This window comes from Epinephelus moara, chromosome 7, assembly GCF_006386435.1.
Source record: "Epinephelus moara isolate mb chromosome 7, YSFRI_EMoa_1.0, whole genome shotgun sequence".
Lineage (NCBI taxonomy): Eukaryota > Metazoa > Chordata > Actinopteri > Perciformes > Serranidae > Epinephelus > Epinephelus moara.
In genome coordinates this window covers 5,869,616-5,880,246 of record NC_065512.1, presented here as the reverse complement: position 1 = coordinate 5,880,246, position 10,631 = coordinate 5,869,616, and the positions used below count along the sequence as shown (strand labels likewise).

At 41.5% G+C, this 10,631-nt stretch overlaps 1 protein-coding gene across 1 annotated transcript; it reads left to right on the top strand.

Moving 5' to 3' along the window:
* Nucleotides 1-4,339: 4,339 nt before the first annotated feature.
* Nucleotides 4,340-5,257, top strand: LOC126393458 (olfactory receptor 11A1-like). The gene has a single exon (XM_050049645.1). It carries the CDS (start codon nt 4,340-4,342, stop codon nt 5,255-5,257), a length of 918 nt encoding a protein of 305 aa, XP_049905602.1.
* Nucleotides 5,258-10,631: the final 5,374 nt, after the last annotated feature.

Here is a 10,631-nt window from a genome sequence, read left to right as displayed (position 1 = left end):
CTCCTACTCACCCATAAAGCCCTCCACAACCAGGCCCCCTCTTACCTCACAGACCTTCTCCACCCTTACACCCCTTCCTGCATCCTCCGCTCTTCCAATGCCAACCTTCTCACCGTCCCCAAGACCAAGCACAGAACCTGGGGGGACAGAGCCTTCTCCGTTGCTGCCCCCACCCTCTGGAACTCCCTCCCAAAACACATCCGTGACTGCACTGACCTCCCATCATTCAAATCACTACTCAAAACTCACCTGTTCTGTTCTGCTTTTAATGTTTAGCTACTTTTTTATTCATTTATTTATTTATTTGTTTTTCACTCTCACTGCTATTCCTCTTTGTCTTCGATGTCTTTTGCTGAAAATTGTTTTTTTGATGTGTTTTAACCGTTTCTGTAAAGTGACTTTAAGAACTTTGAAAAGCGCTTTTTAAATAAAATGTATAATTGTTATTATTATCTTAAGTGCAGGTGATAAATAGATTATTGTTGGTGATGAATATATTGTTCATTGCACATGACCCATTGTTGAAGAAAAAAAAGGCAGCTAATCAGATGAGGTTTGTATTGATTAGTGCTATTGCGCTGTTATAAAAGCTATCCCAGAGTCTATTTGTCCGTGACTTCAGCTCCCTGAATCTCCTGCCAGAGGGCAGCAGCTCAAACACCCGGTGTCCTGGGTGCGTGCAGTCTCTCAGGATGCTACGTGCCCTCTTGAGACAGCAGGTACTGTAGAGGTCCTTCAGGGAGTGGAGAGGGTGGCCAATGATTTTCTGGGCGGTGTTAATGACCCTTTGTAGTGCTATCTTGTGCGCCATGGTGCAGCTGGAGAACCACACAGAGATGCAGTATGTCAGCACACTCTCAATGGAGCAGTGGTAGAAGACGGTCAGCAGCTCCCTCCTCAGGTTGATCCTCCTGAGGATCCTCAGGAAATGGAGACGCTGCTGGGCCTTCTTCATGACCGGTGAGGTGTTAGTGCTCCATTGGAGGTCTGCGTCCATGTGCACACCCAGGAACTTAAAGCTGGGCACCCTCCCCGTTGATGCAGATGGGCTGCAGGTCAGGTTTGCTCCTCTTGAAGTCAAAGATCAGTTCCTTGGTTTTTGAGGTATTGAAACCAAGTTGTTGTCTGCACACCACCCAACCAGCCTTTGGACCTCATCCCTGTATGCCGTCTCGTCGTTTCCAGAGATGAGCCCCACCACGGTGATGTCGTCAGCGAACTTAATGATGGCAGAAGAGGGCTTAGCACACAGCCCTGTGGAGAGCCGGTGCTGAGGCTGAGGGCTGTTGAGAGATGGGGACCTACTCTGACTCGCTGTACACGGTCAGAAGGAACATTTCTGATCCAGCAGCAGGTGGTGAAAGGAAGTCCAATGTCCAGTAACTTGACTGTCAGTCTGTCCGGGAGTATTGTGTTAAAGGCAAAGCTAAAGTCAACGAAGAGCAGCCTAGCATAGCGCCCCTGCTCTTCCAGGTGGGAGATGGTGGTGTGAAGCGCTGTGACAATGGCGTCCTCTGTCGATCTGTTAGCTCTGTATGCAAATTGAAGTGGATCAAAAGTAGTGATGTTACGCTCGAGCCAGTTCGCTCGACACAGTGTTGATCTTTTGAAGCGGAAGAGTTCCGAGACAGTGTTTCGATCTCTGATTCATGTCCACAATCACGTGACTACTATGAGCAAGGCCTCGTTACGTCACATCGCGTGTTGCGCTGCTTCGCGGGAAATTTGAAGGGGTTGGGCATTTCAATATGTCAAGGCTAAAAACTGTGGGTTTTTTGAGAGGAGGAGTTCAAGGCTATTGCTATATTTGTTATTTGGAAAGAAGCTAAGGAGAGTATTATTGTAGTTAGAATCAGGTTTAGATAGATTTAGTTACATTTCATACACTAAATAATACACATAGATAGCCTACATACACATAGATTCATACATACACAACAAACATTCATTCATAGAAACATGCTAGACATATAGTGTAGAATAGGCTTATTAGATAGTTACATTAGAGAGTTTTTTGAGTGGTTGAAAGAGTGTGTTGTGAGTTGTGAGAGTGCAAGGTGTGTTTGTGAGAGTGTGTGGTGGGATATGGGATATGGCAGAGCAACTGGTGCCTAAAAGAGCGCGCTCTGATGCATGGGAGCACTTTGACCTGATCAACCCCCAGAGGGTCAAGTGTCTTATCTGTGCTCAGGAGCTGACGTTCAGCAACAACACATCATCAATGCTGCAACACCTGCGCAGCAAACACTCAGAAACGACACCCAATACAGCTGCTGGTGCTACTGCTGTTTCTGGGGGGGCGGAGACCAGACAAGGTAATTCCTATAGATTAAAACACATTATATTCAACTGAAATCAATACTTTTTGAAATAATAATGTTTGTATACTTTCATTGTAAGGTCGGCAAGCTGAGTTGGACAAGGCACTGGTTGACATGGTTGTGCTTGAGACTCAACCATTTTAAGTGGTGGAGGACAAAGGCTTCAGGGCCCTCGCACAGAAGCTGGACCCAACCTACATCCTGCCTACTCGCCAGGCCTTACAAGCTTTGGTGGAGAAAAGGTATGAAGAGGCTAAAGAGAAGGCAAAGCAGGAACTGGAGAAAGCACAGTCTGATCTTGGTGAAGACCCCGGCGAGCTGGTCTGCACACTCCCTGAGGACGTTCCCCGTCACTCCATCTGGTCCAGCGGCCTTCCCGGGGTTCACTGACCTCAGTGTGGCCTTCACCTGGTGCTCCTGCGCCGTGAGGCTGGAGCTACTGCAGTCCGGTGTTCGAGCTGTGGCTGCCTCGGGTCCCTTCACCTCGAAGCAGGCAAAGAAGTGGTTAAGCTCCTCCGCGAGCGCAGCGTCTCCCTCAGGCATCATGGTGTTGCCGGACTTGTAGTGGGTGAGGTGCTGGACTCCCTGCCACACCTGTTGTATGTTGTTAAGGCAATATGACAGGCATTCCTATTTACCAATAGCAACTTTACATTCGCCTGAAGGTCATCAACCTTGCTACGTTGGAACTGGACATTAGCAAGGATGATTAAGAAAAGGGGAATCCATTGATGGCCCTGTCTTTGAAGTCTCTGGAGCACTCCTCTGCATCTGCCCCTCATCCTCACTTGTTGGCCTAGATGCCCAGCTCCTGTTCCCCATGGAAGAAACAGGCCAATTGATCTCTACAGGGAAAACTGATGTTGGATCCACGACTCCTGTACCTGAGTTCGTAGGTAACAAAAGGAAGCCGTACCAAATAGGCTGCTGCTGCTCCTTTGCCTAAAAAGAGGCCAGTTGAGGTTGTTCACGCATCTGATGAGGATACATCCTGTTCCTTTTAAAGGTTTTCCGAACATATCCAACTGGTAGAAGGCCCTCAGGTAGACCCAGGATACACTGAAGGGATTATATATCTTGTCCTGTTTCTCGTCCTGGGGGATTCCCCAGATGGAGCTGCAAAAGGTTGCTGGGGTGAGGGACATCTGGAAAACCTTGCTGAGCTTGCTGGCACCATGACAAAAGAAAGATGGATGGACAGACAGACGGACGGATTAATTATGGGGCATAATGTGATATCAAAGCCTGTACTTTGCCCAGGTGAGGCCCATGTCATTTCTTCATTTGATTATGCTATGGCTGAGTCATGGTTACCAGTTTGTTGAGTTAGTGGAGTGCTCATTGTCATCACACACTGTATTTGGGTCAGAAGAAACTGGGAGATGTGGGCAACAACTAGGCCACATGCCAATTGCTTTCTGTGATATTTTGTGCCCAAAGCTGCATCTGAGCTTCATACTGAGTTTTAGCAGAGAGAGTGGAGCATATCTGAGTCTCCTCAAGGAGTACTGGCTGACTTCTGTGTGCCCAAATCAGAACAGAAAGAGGACACTCTTGAGATTGAAAAAGGTAGTCAGGTAATCATCTGAAAAGGTCAGGGCCCCCGAACAAAAAACACATTCGATAAAAAATTAACTTAAAGTACCACAGAAAAAAAAATATAGATGTGCAAGCAATGCATCGTTTTTTTTCTTTGGTGTTGTGCACAGAAAATATGACATAACCTAAGCAAACAAAGTTGAACAACATTTTTGAGTTCAGGCCTCTAGAGTATGATCAAGTTGTTTATATGTAAGTTTCTTTGGATAGTTTAATGAGATCCATGGAGGTTGAGGCAGTCTGATAAAAACTTCCTGAAGACTCAAAAACATCACCTTAAACATCATCTAATTTCTGTGTTTGTCAAACCTCACCAGTAAAAGTCAAGATCAAGTAACAAATAAAACAAGCTGATGCAGGTTATTTGAAACTTCTCGTAATGTAACTGTTGTATTCATTAACATTTTTAGAAAGCTATAATGGAAAAATTAAATGTCACATATATAACTTTTGATGGGCATGTGGAAATGCACAAATATAGATACCTTTATTTTGTGATCATGTTTATAGCCTATATTCTGATAATTTGCTGTAATTCCACTATTGTGTGCATCATAGTGATTCACAAATCCTTCCACGAGCCTATGTACATCTTCATTGCAGCTTTGTTAATCAACTCTGTTCTTTTCAGCACTGCTATCTACCCAAAGCTTTTAATTGACTTTTTATCGGAAAAACAGATCATATCATATTCAGCGTGTATCTTTCAGTGGTTTATATATTACTCTCTAGGCAGTTCAGAATATTTCCTGTTGGCAGTCATGGCTTATGACAGGTATGTTTCTATATGTAAACCTCTGCAATATCCAATTATCATGAGAAAAAAAACTGTCAGTATTTTCCTTGTTTTAGCTTGGGTTCTGCCTCTTTGTCAGAATTCAGTGGGAGCTGTACTGAGTGCTTACAAAAAACTCTGTAACTATACTTTCAAAGGAATAATTTGTAACAGCACAGTTTCCAAACTTCATTGTGTAAGGTCAAGAATTCTGAATATATATGGCTTGATTGTTTTTGTAGATGTTGTACCTCTCCCTGTACTCTTCATACTTTTTACATACACCAGGATATTTATAATATCCTATCGAAGTAGTAGAGAAGTCACGAGAAAAGCTGCACAGACCTGTTTACCCCACCTGCTGGTTCTAATCAACTTTTCTTGTTTGAGTGCATATGATGTACTTCTAGCTCGACTGGAAACTGATTTTTCCAAAACTGTGCGTTTAATAATGTCTTTACAAGTGATTTTGTATCACCCTCTCTTTAATCCAATCATATATGGACTGAAAATGAAAGAAATTTATAAACATCTGAGGAGGCTGTTCTGTAAAACAGCCTAATCATTAACAGTGATTACTGATGTGCAGACATTGTTTTGTGTACTAATAATGCAGAGATAAGAAGTGTGATTTCTGTGATTTAATGTGAGGATTTGTTTCTGCACCACTAATTTACAGTTGAGAACACCATAAGTTTCAACAATTTAACAACTAATGACTAAGCAATTGGATGACAATTTTCCAAAAACCCTGAAGAGTTCAGCACTCCAACTACAACACATAAAGAACTTTATTGTGAGACAGTTACCTTGGTCGTGGCCTTCATCATCACCAAAACAACAGAACATTTGAAGTCAACTGAGAATTCTCCGGTTTGTTTTTCATTAACTGCAGAAAAGAGAGCTCCCAGCCCATCTGCAGATCTGTGGATGTGTGGGTTCTGGCAGCACACAGGGAAGCCAAACACCATTCATCTGCACACACTGCGATGACACACAGCTGGTTAAATATTAAAGTTTCCTTTTATATTCACTGTCTTCTGTCTTGATCACTTTTACACTGTGATCTGTGCTTTAAAATCTATCTTTATCTTTTCAACCTGTTTATACCGCTGAGTGAGTTTGACATCCTGGTTCTCTCCCTCAAACACATATTGTAGGCCCCTTTGTCTGCTTCTCTCTGAAACGGCTTTTTCATTTTTCAAAAATTTGATATTATTTCTTCACAGAGTGCAGTGACTTACAGTGTAGGCTCCATACTAGCTCCGACAGCTTGACAAACGATCACAAAGGGAGCAGGGCCTAGCAAAGGGTGAAAGATTCCCATAACTCCAAAGTATGAACTACAAAGAACCACCGTGTGAAATACAAAGAAATTTAATTTGCATGGTCATTAGGGTAAATGGACATATCTGCTAGGGGTTTCAGCCATCACTTCCTGACTCAATAGCTGAGAAATTCACACACACATTTGTCACAACTTGCCCGAATTACTTGTCCTCGGCTTCCACAGGCTCCAATACCTCCAGAACAAAATCCTAGCAGCATAGCAGCAAAACACTCCAGCATCTTTACTGGCTTTCAATCATGTCCTATGTAACATTTAAGGACCCTATCAAACTTACCTTGTCTGGTCCAGACTTTCAGACATTTCAGTTTGATCTGAATCAGACCTCCCCTGTTGAAAACAGGATCTGGATCAAACTGAACCATGGTCTGGCTTATTTCAAGTGTGAAAATGTTTTACTGAGTGGTTCAAACTTTCGGACCAATTAGTGGAAGTTCTGTCAGGCTGTCTTCAGATTCGGAAAAGGAAAAAAAATGCAACAAAATAGTGCCCGATCGATATGGGCTTTGACAGCTAAATTACACAAATTCTAGAGTGGAAAAATTCACTGATTATCCATCAGCAGCTGATTTGGTGAATATTCTAATGGAAATTAAAAGAGAACTTTTCTAGGTGGATTGCTCACAGATTTTGCTCCAATATGACTTTGCACAGATACACAGAGGGCTGATTTGTTCAACAAATAACTTTATTAATGTTAAGGAGAGACAGTGGAGTTGACTTAATTGACATTGTTATTGACATAAACAAGGAAGGACAAGCAGTCAGTAGGGTCTATTTAGACAGGGTAGTTTAATGTTGAGTGTGTGTATGGTTTTAGCTCTGCAACAAGAAAACAAACGTATTAACAGTAAATCAAGACCGAAAAATATTATGCAATGATAAGGTAAATTAAAGTATTAAGGAAATGAACTTACAAGATGCACACATCGTAGCTACTGTGCAAAAGAATGAACAAAGGGAGGTGGTTCCTTTCCAAGCTGGGGTGTTTGATTCAGCCTCCTCACAGTCAGAAGATCTCAGGTGACCTCTTTCTGGCAACTTTTAATTAAAGAATGTTAAACATTTTAAGTCACTGTCAATCAATTCTAGAAGAAACAAATACCTGGATTTGTTAGATCCCTGGCTTATCTTTGCTTTGCAGGTTTTGCACACAACTACATCACCATCTTTGAAGAGGTATGGTATGTGTTAAATTACATACTTCCGTTAGTATATATATATATTTCTATGTAGTATACTGTGTGCACAATGCACTCATTGACGTAGTGCGCAAATTTCGACAGGGTAGTGTTATCTCAAACCAAACATGGCCGTTGTGCACTCACCGGAAATGACGACAGCAAATAAGCTAGTTAGCAAACTAGCATTAGCGTGTAGTGCAAAAACACATGTATTTGTACAATGCAGCGACATTCACAGTCGCACAGTCCTCGGCCGCTCTTTCCAGTTTTAAAAGTGGTCCCTCCCCTTCATTGAGAGTGAGAAGTGTCAATAGTTCCACACTCAACTTTTTGACCGTTTTAAGTGCACCACTGGGCACTCATAGTTCACTGCATTTTTCCATACTTATCAGTGTGAACGCACTTATGCACTAAAAATAGTAAGTGTAAGTACAGAAGTACGCGATTTGAGACAGCAGTAGTGTAACACCTTCCTTCCTGTTCAATGACACTTTTTAGCCATCTAGAGGTGATGGAGGAAATAACATTTTACTTAAGCTAAGCATATTTAAAATGTAGAGATAATTCTAACTGATCATATATTTCATGTATAAAATTTGTCTGTGAAATACATGTAGTGGAATAATATGTACAATATTTCCATCTGAAATGTAAAGTGGCAGAAAATGGAAATACACATGTAAAGGTAAAAGTACCTCTAAATGGTACTAAAGTACAGTACCTAGATGCACTTAATGTACCTAGATACTTTCAATCACTGCTCTATACTAAACCTGCAAGCTAGCTATGAGATTCATGATAAATGTGTTCCTATTCCGAACCAGTATTTTAATGGATTAAACTCCTTTTTTTCTTGCTAATTAAAACAAGCTATCTTTAGCAATATTTCACTGTTAATACATAACATTAATGGTGACAGACAGTACCTTGTGGTTTGCTGCTGCCATGTCAAGAGATTAACAGCGGCAGTGTTGTTACACTGTAATACGACGTAGAATACTGTGACCGCATTCTGCTTGACACATTCAGGGGAACTTTCAACAGTGGAAAACCAACCTTTAAATCGTAACTTTTGTAAATGCAATGCTAACGGCGAGTCCTGGAAAAAAAGAAACAATCTGGTGTGAATACATGGTCACACATTAGCTTCCACTCACAGACAAGGTAAAGACGTTACGTGGTTAGCTAGTTAGCTAATGTAGCAAACAAGCATGATAAGCTTATTGTCACAAAAAGTAAGGGATGGGGGTATTGTTTACTTTCTTTCCAGCATTACGTCTCACAAACTAGGTAAAAACGTAGCACTCAACACACTTAAACCACCACCTCACTGTCGTCTGCTGAGCTGCGGAAAGATGCTCTGATGGTCACCTTCCAATCTGCTACATGACTCTACACGAAACTATTAGCACGCTAGCTAACATTGCCTCTCTAAAATAGTAAACAGATGTGATAAGCACGTGTGACATGACGGTTGTCAGGGAAAGGGGTTGATATTGTATTGTTAAATTGAAAAGGGTAAATGATGGGGTCACTGTTTATTAACTTCCAGTATAAATTTCAAAAACTAGTTAGCAACTTACCCTGAGGAGATCGTTAAACTCTGCACGCACCGCCTGATCAGCTGTGAAGCACTTTGCCGTATGTGTTGCAAGTCAATGCTGTGAGCGCTGTAAACATTGGAGTCTGAGCATGCTCTGCTGGATATACTATGTAATGACACCATTTCTAAATCACCCCAGGCATCGTTTTCTGCTCTTTATTTTCTTTAAAAAACATTTTCACGATGCAACATATTGGTGGTTTTAGGTTCAGGTTTTAATTACACCAAACACAATACCAATAGCTACCACACTGAGAGCATGCGACTATCACTAGCATGCTGATTGCGATTTGCGCCCTAGCATGCAAATGTGCTAACCATGATTAACATCACAACTTTTACAAACTACATCAAATTGGTACAGTATTTAAAATCCAAACACACCTAGGATTACTCCCTGCTAAATGGAATTATGGACATTAGCAAATGTTAGCTGCTTCTGCTTTAAAGGGGAACTAATGTTTTTTTCAACCTGGGTCCTATTTTCCAACCTACTTTTGTCTAAATGAGCGATAGGATGTTCAATATTTGACATTTCTCCAGTACAAAGCTAGGGCTGACCTGCCCGCAGCCCGTGAGCGCACGCTATATTAAATAATAGGGCACTCAGACAGCAAACAACAAACAACGTCAAAATACGTCCACTAAAAGTGCATTTTTTTTTAACACAGATAGGCTCGGATTGTTAGTATAATTATCCGACAACATAACTAAAAGGAGAAATTAACGTCTGCGTTTACCTTTAGCTGGATTTGTACATGTTCCTCCGCCTGTTGCAATTTTAGTATATGTGCTACCGAAGTAGCACTGCTCCCGCTCTCTCCTCTTCCGCTCTTCAATTTCAATGAGCTCTGCATCCGTGTACGTCCGTGTACTCCGTGTTCAAATAAATACGGTCCATCCAGATCCAGTTGGTCAAAATCGGGTAAAAATACTTAATGAAAGCTTATCTCAGAGAATATCAGCTTTTACCTACAGTTTGACAAGACCGTATGTCAACTTTACCCAACAGAATCCTTGTTATCAGAGTGCTGGTGGTTTAGTGGATAGAGCAGGTGCCTTATATATAAGGCTTTTGCCGCAGCGGTCCGGGTTCGACTCCGGCCTGTGGACGCTTAACTGTCCTGTCAATGAAAGGCTAAAATCCCCCCCCAAATTAAAAAAGAATCTTTGCTAATTTCAGCAGCTAGTTTAAACACATATAGATGGTTAATAACTTATTTGAAATTTGAATCCTTTATAAACTATCATACCCAAGGCTTGAGAGCCCGGTATACAGATATTTTTGTTAATTTTTATTATTTTTGTAATATTTTTGTACATATCTGGGGCCCTTGTCCAAATGCTAATAGAGTTTTAGGTCACTAAACTGAGAATTTTCAAAATGCCTTCTAAGGTGAAGATATATCAAAACTCCCGTTACCATTTATCTGTGTGGATGTGTAAAACGGAGTGTTTGGTAAACAATGATGTAATATTCCCAAGTCGCACATGCCTATTGATGCTTTATGCAACGAGCAAATGCTGGAAACAATGTTGGTGGACTACCTTTTTGCTAATGTTTTGTTGGCAACTGTTTGGTCTAGTGACTACCTTACAATGTCCACATAACTCACCCTCTTTCTTAATGATACTGTGTATGTTTTAGCTCTCACAGTATGGTTCATGGCATGGTAATGGCATGCATATGTTAATAAATGCCTGTCACGAAAAGCAACACCTTGTGTCCATTTTTTTTTTTACCTTGACGGGAACTATAAAACACACACATGCAAAGCTAGTTTGTAGTCTCTGAGATGTT

Excerpts from the sequence above, each read along its gene's own strand:
- LOC126393458 (XM_050049645.1), top strand. The coding sequence starts at position 4,340 with ATGGAAAAATTAAATGTCACATATATAACTTTTGATGGGCATGTGGAA.